Source organism: Hoplias malabaricus, chromosome X2 (genome assembly GCF_029633855.1).
Source record: "Hoplias malabaricus isolate fHopMal1 chromosome X2, fHopMal1.hap1, whole genome shotgun sequence".
Classification (NCBI taxonomy): Eukaryota; Metazoa; Chordata; class Actinopteri; order Characiformes; family Erythrinidae; genus Hoplias; species Hoplias malabaricus.
Window position 1 is genome coordinate 13,556,885 of NC_089819.1, and position 18,706 is coordinate 13,575,590.

Sequence of the window (18,706 nt, forward strand, 5' to 3'; positions counted from 1 at the left end):
GAATTCTGCATCTGGCCCAGTTCTGTCTGCAAGTTGGCCCTGTCGGCGATTGCAGTTAGCACACTACACTGATCGGAGCATTTTATTAAATACTGTGCATTAATTGTATGTGGCCCACATCTAAACATAAAAAACAATACTGATACCTGTCTTTAAAAAATTTAAATAATCATTATTTTAACTTGTGCCCCCTCCAGGGTGTATTCCCGCCTTGCGCCCAATGATTCCAGGTAGGCTCTGGACCCACCGCGACCCTGAATTGGATAAGTGCTTACAGATAATGGATGAATGAATGAATTCTTTTAACTTGTTAAATGCCATACAGTTAGCAATCGCAGCTCTCTCAGCATCTTTTAACGGGTGTTTCCTAGGGAAAACATCAGACTGTTGTTTGAACACGGATGAAGTTTAACTTGTCTGTAAGTTTTTATTGGCTATTTGAATGATCACATAAATTCATTTGGAACTCAAGTTGTTTGGTTTCAGTAAGGCAGTTATAGTAGGGTGACCAGAGCTGAGATGATGAAAAAGAGGGCAAAAAAGAGGACATATGTGTGCTTTTAGGTCCTTTACACCTTTATTTACTACAGAAAGCATGGGATTTTCTTTTTTAATTAATCCGAGAACTTACATTTACGTTTCGGCATAGCTACTCGAGATGAGGGTAGGTACATGAGCTTTGTCTGACGTAAACAAGGACTACTGTCGTGCAGACTGACCAATTAAATGTTTACAAAGAAGGTTATCGACCAATAACGGTAGCTCTATTGTCAGACCGTCCAATCCGAAGATTTTAGGCTACTTCACCACGCCCCCTTTTCACTCAAGCGATCCAATCGGAGTAGGGGAGGGCGGGACTAGTTTGTGAACGAAACGCTTCTCGAAGTTCTATGTAAACTCTAGAAAAACAAAATCCCGGACGTTTCTGAAATTCCGGCCGGACATTTTTTTAAGTCTAAAAAAGAGGTCCGGGTAAAAGAGGACGTCTGGTCACCCTAAGTTATAGCCTTGTCCCGAATTTGGAGACATTTCCACATTAAGTGATCCGAAACAGCAAAAATATGTTTACTTAAGAAGAGTCATGGGCAGAGAGAGAGAGAGAGAGAGAGAGAGAGAGAGAGAGAGAGAGAGAGAGACTACCGGACCAGGTTCTTTTTACTTATTTAGACACTGGGGATTCGTAAACGACTGGTTTCCAGCACACAGACTGGAGAGCTAGCAAATGGCGAGGAAATATACTGAATAAAAAATAAGTGTGTTTTGTATTACAGTCATGAACTATGCTTTTAATAGGGCACAGTGCAGAAAGGAAGCAAGAGAAAAGGAAGAAGGTGAGCTTTTTTACACTTTATTAATAGACGAAAATTTATTCTAAACACCATACTGGGGTCGTTCTTATCTGTGTTGAAGTGGCTGACTCGGTCAACACGTCTGATATGAGTGGGTAGGACTTAGCAGGCCGATCCTGCACCAGGCGGCACTCCAGTGCAAATTACCTATCGCTGCAGGCCGGAGACCCGGAAGTGGGTGAGACACACGCAGAGGTAGGCGGATACCAGCAAGTGGGAGGTTATGGATGGGTTAGGTTTGGGTTTAGCCAGGGTTTAGGGTTTTAGCTAGAGCGGATAGGTCGGAAATGTCCCTCCTACAGTAGTGACCCGCCCCATCACAGGGAGGGAGGAGATGAGGAAGCGGTTCTCTGTGACTCGGAGTGAGTGTGTGTCTCCATCTCTCAGTGCTGCCAGTGTTCGGGTGTGGAGTGTGTAGCGGATAAAGTCGGGATGAGCGGCAGAGTAGGAGACCTGGGTCCTAAACAGGCCGAGGCATTAGCACAGGTCAGTTACCTCAGCTATCTCAGGTCCTTCACATTCTGTTTTGTTTCATGTAGCTGTTTTGGTGTTTGTGTTTTCAGTGGCTTTAAATGTTTACATCGATGTGGGAGAGATTTGCTCGATGTTAAAGCTCTGTTTCGACGCTTATTTAGGACCAAAAGGCCTAAAAGCTTCTGGTTCTTCACTGAACTTCAACTTTCTAACGTCACATGGAGGTTTGATGCAGCCTTGTGCTGAATCATCAAGTACATCTTTTGGAAATAAAGCCGGCATTAAAACTATAAATGGTTCCCTTTTATTATGTAGTGCACTACATACATATAATGTTCATCTTATTGTAAGATTTTCCATTAACTGAGTAATATTTAGCTTATGGTTGAATCACAGAAGTATTGATGTTATTGTCTAGGTTTTAAAGGTTCACTGGGCTACTTAATTTCATTATCTGACTAGTAGAAATTTACTGTAAAACATGACCGATTTATTAGGCATATACATCATTAATAGGTATGCATCAGTGCTGAATCTGTGCCCAAGAAATCCTGTTTGAAAAACTACACTACAGCTTGGCTGCTGGATGTTGAATTTACTAATGTACATATTCCTTGTACCAGATTTGGAATATGCAATCTCTGTTTTTTAGGTTGGTGAGCTACAATAACACAGACACATGTCTGAATTTTGTTGTGCACCTTTAAAGCCATCATTTAATGACCTATGAATTGCACTATATATGGAGCTTCTTTGAGATTCAGCCTATGTTTAATCATTATTGTGTTAAATTTTGTTAACATGACCAACAGTAGTGTTTTCAAAAATCATTGAATATCCTCAGTGAGTTATTTATCAGGCTTTACATGTGGTTTAATTGATAAGTCATGTCTATGTAAACATACTGCAAGTTAAGGATTTAACATGAAAATGATATATCTATTTGCTGTATTCCCTATTCCTGTGTTTAGAAAACATTTACTTTTGCCAGTAGTCATCAGTTTTTCAATTAAGTGTTCTATTTTTATTGGAGGCAATTGGATATATATCAGTGTCAGCTTGTGCCACTGATCACCACCACGTGTAAGTTTTTTTCTACTTTCTTCACTGGACAGTTTCGTGAGAAGATCCAAGATGTGCTGCCACAGTGTCCTTCTCAGAGTGATCACTTCTTACTGCGCTGGCTTAGAGGTGAGTACAAGATGGTTTACAGGACTTGTAGCAGGAGTCTGTGAAAGATTGAAGCTTCTTGCAATGTATATCTTCAACAGAGCCGTACATGTGTCAGATTTAGCTCAAGAGGCAGTATCGGTAAACAACAAATATGAGAATGTAATGAGAATTGTAAATTGTACTAAAAAAACATTTCCACATTAGTCTTACATGTAATAGAGATTTGCATGGCTCTAGAGTCATAATCAGTTTTCAGAGGGTGGCAGTAAATTAGTGAAGGAATCATATGACATGACAGTTGCAGTGAAAATGTAGAATGTTTTATTTAAAACATTTTTCAGACAACTTCAGAACTATAGGCTAATTTTCACAACTTATGTAAGTCAGCTACACTCTGTTAATGTTTTCAATCTCTCACCATTTTTTTCTGGTTTTGTTTTAAGAATAAGAGGTATTTAGATTTAAAGTAGCCAGGGCTGCTTGTCAATGGTTGTATTACACTGAAGAAGTCCCAAATATCTTTGGCATTAACAAATAATAAATAATAACAATAATCATAAATAGCAACAACATACAACTCCCAGTAATAATACTATTGAAACTTTAGCTCAACAGCATTTGCAGTAAGTGTTTGTTTGGTCCACGTCTTAGCTTTTAAACCTGAAGTAGCTCCAGACAACAGACACGGCTTCTTTTTTTTGGCAAAACGTCTTCTGGGTCATCATCTTCTATTTCAATGTCTGGTACAACTTCTGATTCAGAACTTCCCCTGTCCAATTTCACCACGCTCAATAACTCCACTAATACTTGAGCTCCGTTCCATGCATGTTTAGTGGCGCAGCAATGAAAAATGTCCCCTGTAAAACAATTTACCACCGTGCTCCGTTCCAGACATGGTTAGGCTTTTTACACTGGTCTGGCCGGTATATGAAAAATTCATATCATAACAAAAATAAAAAACGGTTTTCAGTGTAAACTGGTATACCGCCCAGCACTATATTAAACCTAATAAAAGTTAGTAAATCAGCACTGAGAAAGGATGATTAGAATTTACAAAAACAGTGTTTATTTAACAGTAAACCCGGCTATATAACATAATTTCTTAATTTTTAAATAAATTCCCATTTCAATTAGTGTAGACAATTCTGATTGGATGATTGTATAGTCAAAGGAGCACCACCTCATCCTTAAGTCCAGTCTTCAATAATCATTTATTACAGTGATATTACAAAATAAGAGCATCTGATTTACATAGACCTTGGAGTCTGTATATGTAATGGAGGTCTTTAGTAAAGGTCTGTGTCAAATAAGTCCCATCAAATGTCCAGGAGCTGCTGCATGGTGACGACAGGGGCCACAGGTATAGTTTGAAGGCACGGAGTGTAGCAGATACTGAGAATGGAGGGCAGATAGCTGGTCTTAATTCAGCCAGTCTTCCATCAGTATCCCCTGGACAGGAGGGCAGTTTTAGTGCATACATAAATCTGTGACCTAATGTAAGGTCTACGTAAAGTATCCACTCACACAGATTTAGTTCCACACTGTGCTCAGTGAAAGGATCTATTGTTATGTCCCAACACAGCAGCAAACAAAATGAACCAGATTAATCTCAGCTGTAATCCGATTAGAAACGTGAAACAAAACCTATCTATGGAGACAGGCAGTTTCCCAATGTGGTTGTCAGAACTCCAGACTGTATCAGCACACATTAGTAATAAACATTTACTGCAATCCTCGATGAGTTGAATTGGTTAGAGAAAATGACGGAATGAATAAATTATCCTTATATCAAAAATTCATGCACAGGTTTCAGTAAAAGGTAAATCTTCAGTGAACTGGTTTAGTTTAAACTCATTTGGGTTTGGGGACTTTTATTCAAATGTGTCTGTTTTCCTAGAAGCCTAGGGCTTGTAACAATGAATGTCTGTGTTCACAGCCAACAGCCATGAAAGCCGGCAGTCACTCTGATTATGTCTGGTCAGCATTTCTGGAAGGCAAAGGATCAGCAGTATATTAGCATTCTACGATAATATTATCACAGCATTTATCTAAGATATATGCCCTTGATTAAGTACAGTGTATATATGGGTCCAAAAGTAGGTAGACACGTCCAAAGTTTCTTTTGAAATGTGTCTCCGCTTCCCTGCAGAAACAGCTGTTACTCTTCTGGGAGAGGCTTACACTAGATTTTGAAACTTTGGTTGCCTTTAGCCTCAGGAGCATTAGTGAGGACAGACAATGAGGTTGGATTTTCAAGAACTGCCTCATCATTTTATGGAAGATAAGATTAAACTCATGAATAAGACAGTCCATGCTTGGATATGATTATAGGCTATAGTTCAGAGCTGCTCTGTGCTGCGTCTACAGCACAAAGATCACTGTAGGTTGGCAGGGACAGTAATATTTTGAGCAATAGTTAAATTTATATTGGAATTTTTGAAGAATCTCCTGCAGTATTTTAGGATACAATGCCTTTGGGTTATTACAGATTGAGTGCTGCTGCTATTGCTTTATTGCACACTTCTCATAACATAAAATGACGTATTGGAAGTGAACAGACTGGGTGGGGACCAGTGTCTATCTTAACGCGGTGACCGCTACCGTCAGCTCTAATATATATAATCCTCTTTACACGTAATACATGTCTTAAACACTAGTGTATGACAGAGTGTGGATGTGATTGTGAAGCAGGTTTGCCAGTGGGTCAGTCATGTGTCAACAGGTGTTACAAAATGGACGGTAATTCATAGAGCTACACATTCAGGGCTAATGCAAATGCTGTGGAAAGCAGCCTGTTGTTTCAAAGGCATTTATAACAGTTAATCTGAACTACAAAGACCCCTTAGAGGGAGTTCTTAAAGTTCAGACTTAAAAAACGCATTATTGTTCCAGTTCAAATTAATTGAATAAAAGTAGGTCAAATAACTAAAAACAGAACTTTTGAGACATTTCTCCATTTCCTTTCCTCTTTCCTCCCCCTCTGTTTCAGTACTAATGGTGCAGTCTGATATGTCACTTGATATGAGCATAGATAGCTGAGGTGACTGATTCTTACTAATTTGAAAAGCAAGATTTTTGAAGTACATCAACGCTATGGTGTTTGTTTGTTTTATTGGTGTGTGTGTGTGTGTGTGTGTGGGGGGGGGGGGGGGGGGTACTCTTACTTTTCACTGAATTTGCATGTTCTGAAATTTTATGGAACACCTTTGACAAGATGGGGAAAAGTATACATTTTATTATAATCTGTCATGTGGTATTATATTGTCATGTATTGTGGTATATCAGCTTATAGCTGGTGTGTTAGACGAAGGCCATCATATTATTGTGCCATTTTGCATCAGAGTAATAAAAATATTTTTCATGAAACATTGATTAATAGTAATGTATAATTAATTATACATTTCCTGAGTCATTTATGACAGTCATAATGCTCATTTATTCCACATTTCATTTAACATTTTCTGTGAATTTTAGTTTCAGGCCTGAACTTTTGAAAAATAGTTTCTGTTTCTACAGTATTTTCAAATGAAGCTGTAGTGAATTATGTTGGGTAACATTTCTCTAGGAACTCTAGATTAGATGCAGAATCAGTGGTTTCTGCAGAATCAGTGGTTTTCAGTAGCACAAAACATAGATTTCTTATCAGGGCAAGGCTATGTGAACTCTTCACTCCTTCAGTTCTCTTTAAAAAGAGGGTTAATTTATTACCAATCCATTCATGACCAAGTTCACATATGGATTCCTGTGGTCCAGTGTTTATGGTGTTAAACCTCATCATTCTACAGAGGGTTTTGATGTAGGTCCTATGTCTTGCACTCATATTTATGAAACATATATAATAATAGTTAATGGATAATAAGCTTTGCTTTGCTTACTCCTTTTCTTCTTTTTGTTTGTTTTTCAGCCAGAAATTTCAATGTGCAGAAATCTGAAGCAATGTTACGAAAGGTATTGCACTTGTTATTTTCCACGGGTGCTGAAATGTGGTTCAGGCACAGAAATACGCAACTCAGTTTTTTAAAAATGTACTTTACATTTAAAGTTATTACTGACAAAATTTCCAGAGATTTTGTTTTCTTTTTGTAAAATTGTTGCACATAAATAAGTTAATAAAAAATTGTTGGTGATCTGTTGTGCAGATCAGCAAGTAGTGGCCTGTTAGTAATGTTTCTGATTGTGTTAAAATTCCTATGATGGGAGATGGCACAGAGGGTGTGGTGAGAAGGCAAATGGAAGTGAGGTTCATGGAGCATGAGTCAGAGTTTTAGCCAATTACAATTCAGCAGCACTCATGACCCTGTTCCTGACTGGATAATGATGTGCTAGTCTGTGGATTATGTAAGTCCCACCAGGACTCTATTCTCTGTTCCTTTAATATCAGGGAAGGTCACACTCTCCCCCATGTTGTTCTTATAAATTTAAAAAAAGTTGATATACAAGTTAAATGCTTGAGAAATTTGACTAAATCCATATACACTCCTGATCAATATTTTAAGACCAATTAAAAAATTGCAACAATTTGCACTATTGGATTCTAAGAAGGTTCTAAGTAGAGCTTCACAATGCTAAAATACAAAATGGAAGCAAGAGAAAAAAGATTTTGAGCAATTTATTGAAAACAACAATTTAACTGAAATAGGCTATTCATCAGCTGATAAAAAGTTTAAGACCGTAGCTCAAAAAAAACTCAAAAGCCCCCTCAAAACAGAAATCAAAGTGTTAAATCAATCAAATCAAACTCCAACAAATAAGGACTCAGTAATGAGTAGCTTCACCATTCCTGTTGATCACTTCGAACAATCGTTTAGGCATGCCTGATGCAAGTGATTCCAGGAGGCTAGAGAACATTGCTCCAAGAGATGAAGATGGCATCACAAAGGGCATCCACTGCTTGGAACTGATGTCCATTTTTGTAAACTTCCCTTGCCACCCATCCCCAATGTTTTCAATCGGATTTAGATCAAGCGAGCACACATCTGTCTTAAAACCATAACCTTCCCCTTTCAGCATTTGGAATTCCGGAAACACATGAAGGCTGATACTATCACTACTGATTGGAAGCCTCCTGAGGTAGGATGCAAACACAATGGCGTTATGGACTAAAATGGAAGACAGAGCATTGTGATTTTTGTCTGTAAATTTATACTTTATTTTTTAAATATTTTTTTGGGCCCACAGTCTTTAGGAGCTGAGATGCCCATTGATAAAACCTTTGCATGTGTGCTAAATCTAAAAAAAGGTTAGATTTAAACTGAGTTATTTTATTTCTGCCTGTTGCTACTTGTCCAGGTTATCGATAAATATCTCTCTGGGGGGATGTGTGGTTATGACCGAGAAGGCAGTCCTGTGTGGTATGATGTTATTGGGCCGGTGGACCCCAAAGGTCTCCTGCTTTCTGCCTCCAAACAGGACTTCATCAAGTGTAAAGTTAGAGACTGTGAGATGCTGCAAAAAGAGTGTGACCTACAGAGTGAAAGGGTATGTTTATTAAATTGCCTTGTATATACTCGCTATACTAACTGTGATGGAATGATAGGGTTTAGTGGTGGTTACCAGTGGTTACTAGTCATTATACATGAATTGATATGTTTATAGGGGGCATCAGCACACATTCCTTCTCTCATATAAGAAACAATATCTTCCAGGAGGTGTAATGTATACTTGGTTCCCTTGGTCTGGACTAAAGTAGGAAATAATAGAAAATTGTACTTTGAGTGCAAACGTCTATACTTTAACCAAACCATACCAGTTTGTGTAGAAGCAATCACACACACTAATAGAGCTACTGCCCCAGTGTTCATCTTAGTCAAAACTAACCTGCCAAGTGTAAACACACCCAAATAATATTGTGTATATAAAAGGCAAACAAAATCTACAGCTGAATGAATGCAGATTGCTAAATCAGTTCCCATGCTTCCCATGCTTGCATTCATAAATAATTTTAAAAAGTAAAGTATACAAAAGTTATAAAGTTTATGCTAAGTGATAAAGACTATTCTTCTCTCTTCTGCTGTTTTGTTATTCACCAGTTGGGGAAAAATGTGGAGTCCATAACAATGATCTATGACTGTGAGGGACTAGGTCTGAAGCATTTATGGAAGCCTGCTATAGAACTGTATGGAGAGGTAGGAATGTATCCCCGTGCATTCAGCTGTGCAACTGACAATCTCGATTTGTCTGCATCTTGATTTTCAGACGTCAGCAAAATTTGTTGCAAAACCCTTGTGTGTACATGGCTTTTAGAAACAGAACATGAGCAACCTGCAATTATTTTGCTTTTGTAGGTCCTGACCATGTTTGAAGACAACTATCCTGAAGGATTGAAGAGGTTATTTGTAATAAAAGGTACAATTTAATGAATTTATATAAAAACAAATATGTCAGCATTGTTAGAGTGACTGTATTGTACAGATAGGTTGTATCTTACTATGGCTTTCTTTGCAGCGCCCAAACTGTTTCCTGTGGCCTATAATTTGGTGAAGCACTTTCTGAGCGAAGACACTAGACACAAGATCATGGTTCTGGGATGTAAGATAAATACACAAATCAGTAAAGAATAAATCCATTTAGCTATATGCACAACAAGAATCTGTTTATATTCAAATATTATAAGAAAACATTTTGTGTGATATGGGTCCTAATAGCAATAATTGAGGGAGTTTTAGTGATCTAATACTGTTTTTGACACATATGCCACCATATTTATTAATACTTACCTGTTGAATGAATCAAATAAATTAAAATTCAATATTTTGTAAAGTTAATATTAAGTGTCTTAGGCACCTAAGATAATGATATATATTGAAACTTCTCAGTAAGCGTGGTGCATTTATTAATGTATATATAATCACAGTAAATACAAAAAATACTAATATAAAACAAAGAACAATATACAAATAAATATAAGATATTTGTTTTTATAAAGTAGTAAGTGTTTGTGAGTTTGAAGAATAATATTTTGTTTTGATTGCATGAATTTGTTAAATTAACAGCACACATCATTAAAATCATTATTTATTATTCGGTAAAACTAGGTATTGGATGATAACCTCAAATAATACAGACTGCCACGAGGGGAGATTTGAAAAAGTTAAACTTCTTCACCTTTTTTCCCCCTCAACTGCTTTGTGCTCAGCAAATTGGCAGGAGGTCTTACGGAAGTATATTGACCCTGAAGAGCTCCCGGCTGTATATGGGGGGAAACTGACAGACCCAGATGGCGACCCTCGCTGCAGAACCAGAGTGAGTGAAGTTCTCAGTAATCACTCAGGGTCACCTTTTTGCCTTATAGTACTCTTTAACTGGATGGTGCGGTACAGCATGGTATAATTTCATTTTAAATCCAGAACTACTGAGTCAGGTCAAATATCCTTGTTGGACATGCTTGGTTCTAGAGATGCCTGATAAAACCACATTTTTCTTAGTATTTACTTTTTAGTAGAGTTTACACAATATCTTAAAAGGCTGCTATGAGAAATCAAGTGATTCTGCATGCACAACAACACAACTACATTATTTGGAACATATTAGAACAAACAATGTCTTTCCTGTGTGAAGCTGAATCTGTGCTCTTACATGTGGAGAGCTACCGACTCCAACTAAACAGCCAGTTACAAAACACACAGCATAAGAGGATTCTTATACAACGTGTTTGTTGTTGTTGTTGTTGTTGTTGGTATTGGATTGGTGAGATTTTTGTTTACACAATAGAAATATATCCATTTTAAAAACAATAAATAATAATAATTTATTACTTTTGATAGTATTGTGATATCAGACATTTTTATTGAACAATTCAAATGTCCTATTGTGGAGCTTTATTTTTTACACTAGCAAGAAGTGCACATTTCATATGCATGCTTTGTCTCATAATGGGTCCAAGGGCAATGGACTCAGATGTACTGCACTGCCTGGTGGAAAAGTGCTATAAAATCATCAGCTTGTTAGCAAACTAGCATGTAGTTTTAGTCTTAGGTTGATGCAAAATTGCATCATATTTATATGCATTGTTCTTCAAAAGCTTCTAGTCTTTTCTTAGCTGTTAAAAATGAAAAAGACAGCAATATCATGGAGTTGGCTGGTGTTGAAAATCAGCTCAAGTTGTAATAGCTGCTTTCTTTAATTCTTTCTTCTTCATTTATGATCTTAGGTTTGTATGTGCAGCAAATCCAGCAAATTAACAAAACAAGATGAGTGTTTTTCAGTATACAGTGACTCATCATGCTTTTATGAATCTGTAACAGCATGATTGGATTGAGGCTGCAACCGGAATTAATAAATTATTCAATATCAGCCCTTGTTTGTAGTTGTTTATAATGATGTGTGCTGTCTCATAATGTGGTTAGCATCACTGAGCTCTTTGACTCTGGTTGAGTAATATTTCTACTTACTCAGACTAATTCTCAAGCTTCTGTTTTAAAATCAGACGGCGACATTAAGATTATCATTAAGCTTTTAGGCTCAGAATCCTGATGCTGTAGAAAAGTATATCCCAATAATTATTGCACAGCCCACTAGGTATTGGGACACATCCCTTAGACAACACATAGACCACAAAAACTGCATTGCAGTAGGACTTCTCCTATTGCATTATTAGTAACAGCTCCTCAGACTGGGATCTCCTTATATGGCTTTAACTTAACTCTATGAACGGTCATCTTCAGAAAGTGATTTTTATTGCACAATCTACAGCTGAGCTGCCCTTGAGCACATGAGGCATATAACCCCCAACTGCTCCCCAGGTGCTGGGAATGACTGCCCACCACTTCAGGTGTGTGTGTGCGCTTACTACCCCTAGTGTGTGTGTGTGGTCATTGCTATAGATGGTTTAAATTCGGAAGACACATTTTGTTGAAAGACAAATAAATATAAGTTTGAGAGTGAACCAGTTTGTGAGCTTGTCTTCCTTGCTCACAACTTGAAAGGAAGCCATATCTAACACTTAAGAGTTACTTTTATAAAAAGGTTAATGTACCGGGAAGTTAATGTATTTTAATATATTTTAATACATCTTGACTTTAGGTCACTATACACTGTCAGAAAAACTGTCACTGTGGTGGTAACATTAAAGATACATATTTAGTACCTTTAATTAGGGAAAATTGTAACTTATTCTGTTATAATTGTAGATTTCAAAATTGTTTTAATTTCATAAGGCCGATTTCATCTCCAGGAATTACATTGTTTTGTTTCACAGAGTTCTGTATAATGAAATCTTACAAATATTATAACCTCTCTTTCTGGACAACAGAATGTAATGTACCTTTAAAGAACACAGCTGGACTTTAAAATCACTGTTGTACCTTTTAAAAGTACATTTACATCATTTGTACATTTAGTGGCCAAAAATGTACCTCTATTGTAACTTTTTTCTGAGAGTGTACCTCAATGCTGATGCTACAAATGCTTAGTTAGTTGCAAGGTTGGTTACAGTAGGTAATTTGGGCAGATTTACATAAGTGAAAATGTGCAGTCAGTCAAGATTAGGGATTTGAGTGGGTTTAGTAACAATCACACTTCCTCACATAAAACACCTACAAATACGTCCTGAGGTCAGTGAGTTCCCAGACTGTGAAGTTTCTGAAGCTTTCTAGCGCAGCCAAATATTTCAGCTTCTTAGCTTCAATACGCTATAGAGGTAGTAGATGTAATGCTCTTACATGAACTGACCTATTGTCTGTCCACATATACTCAGGTAAAGATGCTGCCTGCTTCTGGACAGGAGGGGAGGTCTTTATGAAGCCCAACAGGACTCCTACTTTAGGATTGCCCAGTATTGTTGGACTTTAGCCAATGGACATTCTCAGATTTAATCCAGAGTTAGAATTTATGGGGATCTTTTTAAACAAAGGAAAATAGTATGTTTTAGTTTCATTAGAAACTAAAATATGCATTATATCAATTTCTCTCCGGTATATAGGCTCTGCAGAAATATGGGGTGTAAATATAGCACCTCCTTTGTAGTTGTTATTTATATTAGATAAATAGTGTTTCTTTAGCTGATCAAAAGCTAATTCATCTTCAGCAGAAACCTCCGCATTTCCTTCATGAGCATGGAAGACTGAAAGTTAGATAAGAGAAGGCCAGTGAGGGTTTATGTTACTCAGAGCAGCTGGAAATTTCAGATAGCAAATTTAAAGGAGATAAAGGGAACATCTACAATTGTGGGGAACTGCAGTACTCCCTGGTTTGTTTACACTCAGAAACTACACATTTGTTGAGGTGGAATGATATGTTTGCGAAGAAAAAATACTATTTGTAAGTGGCTAAAGTTGAACTCACCTACATTTTTATTCACTGGTTATATTATCACAGTAAACTGTTTGTATCTCAAGTTGTTTAGTTTTGTAGCACTTTCGGTCGATGTTCACTTTCATACAGTTAGCAGCTTCCCGAATTTAATGTGGGTTTCATACATGATAATCTAAAAATGGAAAAATAGTCAATATTACCCACTTATGGAGCAGGAATAAAGCAATATCCTCATCTTAATCCCTGATGAGCAGAGAGTGAGGAAGCCTAGCATGTCTTACTGACATTTTTTTACTCATTTACTGACACTGGGGCTTCGTAAAGACATTAGACCAGTTTCCAGCATGCAAACAGTTTAAGAGCTAGCAGATGGTGAGGAAACAATCCTGAATGTCGCCTTTAACTAGATACTAGATGCCTTTAATACTGGCATATCCAGTATTTTTCATGTACATTTCTACAAGCCCAGTGGTAACAAACTATTTACATATACCCTTAATATGGTATTGCTTAGAAACCTTGGCCTTTCTAGCAATATAGTGTATATGTAATGCAGTTATTATAATAATTATTATATTCTAATATTTTATTATAGAACATCCTAATTGTACTTCAAAAGTGTTTATATGATCATAGTCGGATATAACAGTGAATTTAGTATATGTTGATTACCATGTTTTTTGCGTGATGTTATTCATTCTTAGTGGTGGATATTATATTCACTGTTAATGTTTTTAACTGATTTGTTTCTTTAAATATGAAATGTGGGTGAGGATTTGGTAGTGGCTTCTTCCATTTTCCTGAAAATGTTTCATCTCCAACTACTGAAATGTAAAGAAATGTCTTTCCTTAATGTGAAAGGACAGGATCAGAAAGAGGAGAAGAGACTGATATATTAATGCGTTGTAATTTTCAGAATTAAATACTTCCACATTGTGCTATAGTTGCCATGATGTTTAGAGACCCCTGCAGTGAGTAGAAGAGGCAGAGAGGTAATGATTGTGAATAGAGGGCCCATTGGAGGTCTAAAAATGCCCCTTTATTTTTCAAATGGTGTTAATCTTGTCTTTACTGGCCATAGTTAACCTACAATTTTTTCAGAAAGTATGACCCAAAGGTTTCTGCATATAAAGACACAAGATGTATAACATGTCTCAGTGTCAAGAAGAATTTATGTTTTTTAAAAAACCTTAAAAAGTAAAAAAAAAAGTAATCTACTAATTTAAGGGTTTTCCTTAAAAAAATCTTTACATTATGTACAAGTACCTTTAACATTTCTTCACACTAATGCATCCCATTTACAACGTTTCTCTAAATAACTATTCATTAAAAAGGCTTTTAGGGAAGAAACTTTGGTCCTTCAATGGCTTTGTGCAAGGAACATTTGGCAAAACGCATAGAAATACAAGCACACCGTTCTGTGTATTTTAGCAACAAGAAATAATTTGCCTATATTAAATATAATTTTTAATACTATTGTGAGGGAAGTAACAGACATTTACTTAGCATATTGTTCATACTTAGTTCTTCTTTGAAGACTTTTTTGGTTTGAACACCTTTGCTGCTTTGCTATTGTTCATATCTGTTATTTTTGAGCTTTAATGTTTCATTATAAACTAGTCTTAAAAGGGCAAGATTAAAGCCTCATACAGTTTAATTTCTATATAAATTGACACTGGATGAGCAAAGACGTTCATACAAATCTATAAATTATTCAGTATTTAAATGACTTCATTTGTTATATTTTTCTCCAGTTAATTTCTGTAGTTCCTAATATTTTAGTACTGAACCAAACTTTCACAAGTGTTTTAGGGCACTATATAATCTTCTCATGTTGTGTACCTCATCCTTATTAATGTTCACCATATGCTGTGGCCATATATTTAGAATCTAAAACACACATATTAACCACAGGAGTTAAACCACAAATCTTCCTGTCTGCTGAGTAAGTTGCCTATTGTCTTTTTACCTTTCATTTCCACTTATGAAATAAAGTATAGCTTACTCTTTTGTTCCAGTCTGTATTAAAACACTCACTAAAGGATTAATCTCTTTGTATTTGTACAGATCAAACAGGGAGGACAGGTTCCTCGGACATATTATGCACGGGAGTTCATTAAGGTGCAGTATGACCAGTGTGTGTCTGTCAGCCGAGGGTCCTCACATCAGTTAGAGTACGAGATCCTGGCCCCAGGTTGTGTGCTAAGGTGAGGATAACACCGTGTATTCATTATTTTTAAAGCAGATTTAAGGAAGTTGTCCAAAAGAATTTGCATTTACAGTTTTGCACTGGATGAAGGAGGCCACTGTTGCTAACAAATAATGGAAGTGTATAAAAAACTGTTTGTGTCATGCAAACTGCAAGCCCAAAACATTATTCTTTGTGGTGGATAAAGGTAAGTCACATAAGCCTGACTTTCTGAGGTTATTAGACAACTCTATGAAGAGTCGAGTATAATAATTTAGATCTCTCGCCCTCTCTTTTCTCAGGTGGCAGTTCTGTTGTGAGTCGGCAGATGTGGGGTTTGGGGTCTTTTTGAAGAAGAAGTTGGGTGAGTTCATGAAGGCGGGTCAGATGCAGGTAGTGGTGCCCAGTCAGCGCTACAATGCACACCTTGTTCCAGAGGATGGATCCCTCACTTGCTCACAGCCAGGAGTGTGTAAGTTCAGACATAATGAAAAAGAGATCAATTGTTAGCTACTTTGAGATAACAATAGCTAAAAAATTAAATGTTTTTTTTTCCCTTTTTTTCTAGATGTACTACGATTTGACAACACTTATAGCATCTTTCAGTCCAAAAAAGTCAGCTTCTCTGTAGAAGTCCTCCTGCCAAGCAATGACAGCCATTCGCAGCCTGAGAGGAGCAATGCATCCCTGCAGGAATCTCCCAAAAGCCAATAGGATATTATTGTGGAACTGATGACTTAATGACTAAGTGAATAAACTGAAAAGCAAACCAGCACTTAAAAAAACTGTCTTGTACCTGGAAACATGGAAAGGGGCCTAGAGCTGTAACTACTACAAAGTATATGATGTTTCAGAGATGCTGCTTTTGGGAGAATAGGATCATGTTGGAGTCAGTTCTTCTGAATCTTATTCACTTGAATATTTCTTCAAGCCGCAGGTATATCACAGGTATTTATTTCAAAGAGCAATGACAGCATTAGACATGCATTCCAGAGTCTAGACCATTTTTTCATAGAAGTTTCTCCTGCAATTGCTGCTTATTTTTTTTTTTTTTAGATCACAAAAAATACAGTAAATTATCATATTTGGGACAAAGTCTTATATTTTATCTTATAATTTATCATTTTTTTAACATTTCAGCTGCTCTGCTATTTAAATTGTGTGAATATTTCATAATGACCAACATAATTGTTCCAAATATACTTGGAATATGTTCTACTTTAAAATACATTTAATTTTATAAAATTGTTTACTTTTTTCTGAAGTTAGTCTTTTAGAGATATGAAGTTTTGTCCCTACAATGATAATGATATATAATGTACACACACAAACACATACGCACAATACCCCTCTTGAACATTTGGAATCATTGATTCAGCAAAGACTAATACATAGATTTTAAATCATTTGTAGCAATCCAATTGAGCATAAATATTTTGAAATAAAATAATTATCTAGAATATTTGTATTATTTCAATATTTAATATTGATGTGAGTACTGTGACCAGGAAAACAAGAAATCTGTTCTCAGACAAGTTAAAACAGAAGTATTTTTTTGTTGTTGTCTGTATATAAACTCATACAGTCATTATTGCACATAGCAATCGATCATAACAAGTGATTTCAAAATTTTGAGTGGTTGTGTACATACATTATAGGAAAAAAAACAAAGCCTGTTTGTATTTAATAACAGTAATATGAGCACAGGGTTTTTGTAGTTTTTCCTTTATTACAAAGGGCCAGGATACTAAGATTGTTCAGTTGAAATCATAAAAGCTGAGTGAGGACAGGACTGTGTTTAAATTGTATCCAAGAAGGATACAGGGTAACTGTAAAAATCGATGTTTATATATACTTGGCACAATGTAAACAAGTGTCAGAATGTATCTCTATGTATAATATAACCTGCAAAAAGTATTGAGAAGTAGGGATAGCACTCTAGTTAATTTAATCATACAGAAAATCAGGTTACAGTCTAAATAAATTAATGAAATGTTCTTGAAAATTAGAGTATTTTTAATGATTCACTGACATCTGACATTCCCTGTATTTCACCTGTTAGCACAGTATTAATAGGTGGCGCAAGGAGCGTAATATGTTGTTGTTTTTTTTCTTTCATTTAATATTTACCTCCATTTTTAAGCTACAAACTGATGCTGTTTGTCATGCCAAATTTTATTCATCACATTTCAGTTGGACAGTTGTGCTTTAATTTTTAAACAATTTCTGAGGACAGTTGCTTCACTGAGAGGACTGCAGTATGATTTAACTAATTTATTTCCTGTATGGTCAGCTGACGACCTGCAGATAATAATTTTATAGGTGATGAATATTTTAATATAAACTTCTATGTTTAATTTATACTACGTGAGGCTCTATTTTTTCAACTAACAAAGAATGTGTTTAGTGTATTAGGTATCTGCTGTTCTGAAGGCTGATGTGAATGTTTGTTAATATCATGTTTAGTTTGCCCTCAGGTGTCATCACTGAACTTTTTTTTATTATTAATGATATTTTCAGCGAATGCATGAGTATTGTTTTAAAAAGCAGGACCTGTAGATCAGTGCCTATTGTCTGCAAACATAAACTTTGCCCAGTGTCCATCTCTCATTGTGTGTCTTGTAACTTATATGTTGTCTTAATTGTTTTACATTAATTAATAAATTAAACACGGATATTAAAACTACTTTGTGAGTCTGCAAATGTTTACGTCTATTATTGACACTACATTGGAAAAGATGAGAATGTATCCTTTTTCAAATTGGCCACCTACTTACGTAATCTGTGATTGTGAGTGAACAATGTGCATAGACAGCAATAGTGTCTTTATTTTGTCTATAATAAAGATTAACTGTTCACAACAGTATTAATTCACGTTACACACAAAGTATGTGGTGTTAGAGTCACACTTAGTATCACAAACGTTGTGGACAGATAGACAGCAACGGTCTGAACCACAAATTACCCAACTGCTTTATCAATGTGCTACAGGGATCCAATGTTCAGATGGTTTATTTGTATCAGGAATATATCACATTGTGATGACCAAACCTGGTTAGACATTCACATTGTGGGTACTTCGTCCACAAGCTGGTAACCACAATGTAAATCATCATATATTTGTGTGAGGATGTTTTAGAATTAGGGTTAAAATTAGGATTAGGCTGGTAGTAGTTACGGATAATGTAATGGCAGATGTCCACAAAATGTACGGACCATTGAATGGCCCCACATTACATGACAACAAATGTGCGGGCAATGTTAGGTCTAC

The 18,706-nt window shown here is 36.2% G+C and overlaps 1 protein-coding gene across 2 annotated transcripts; it reads left to right on the plus strand.

Annotated features, from left to right (window-relative positions):
* The first annotated feature begins 1,333 nt into the window (after positions 1 to 1,333).
* On the plus strand, positions 1,334 to 18,103 carry LOC136676681 (SEC14-like protein 2). Of its 2 annotated transcripts, XM_066653844.1 has the most exons (13): positions 1,334 to 1,544; positions 1,737 to 1,835; positions 2,939 to 3,014; positions 6,901 to 6,944; positions 8,004 to 8,066; positions 8,286 to 8,474; positions 9,026 to 9,121; positions 9,281 to 9,341; positions 9,441 to 9,524; positions 10,132 to 10,238; positions 15,315 to 15,454; positions 15,738 to 15,907; positions 16,004 to 18,103. In XM_066653844.1, exons 2-13 carry the CDS (start codon positions 1,782 to 1,784, stop codon positions 16,147 to 16,149), a joined length of 1,230 nt encoding a protein of 409 aa, XP_066509941.1. In that variant the 5' UTR covers positions 1,334 to 1,544; positions 1,737 to 1,781; the 3' UTR covers positions 16,150 to 18,103. The 2 variants fall into 2 exon arrangements, with proteins under 2 accessions (XP_066509941.1, XP_066509942.1); XM_066653845.1 differs by lacking the exons at positions 1,334 to 1,544; positions 1,737 to 1,835 and having other exon boundaries at positions 2,948 to 3,014; positions 6,905 to 6,944.
* The last annotated feature ends 603 nt before the right edge of the window (positions 18,104 to 18,706 follow it).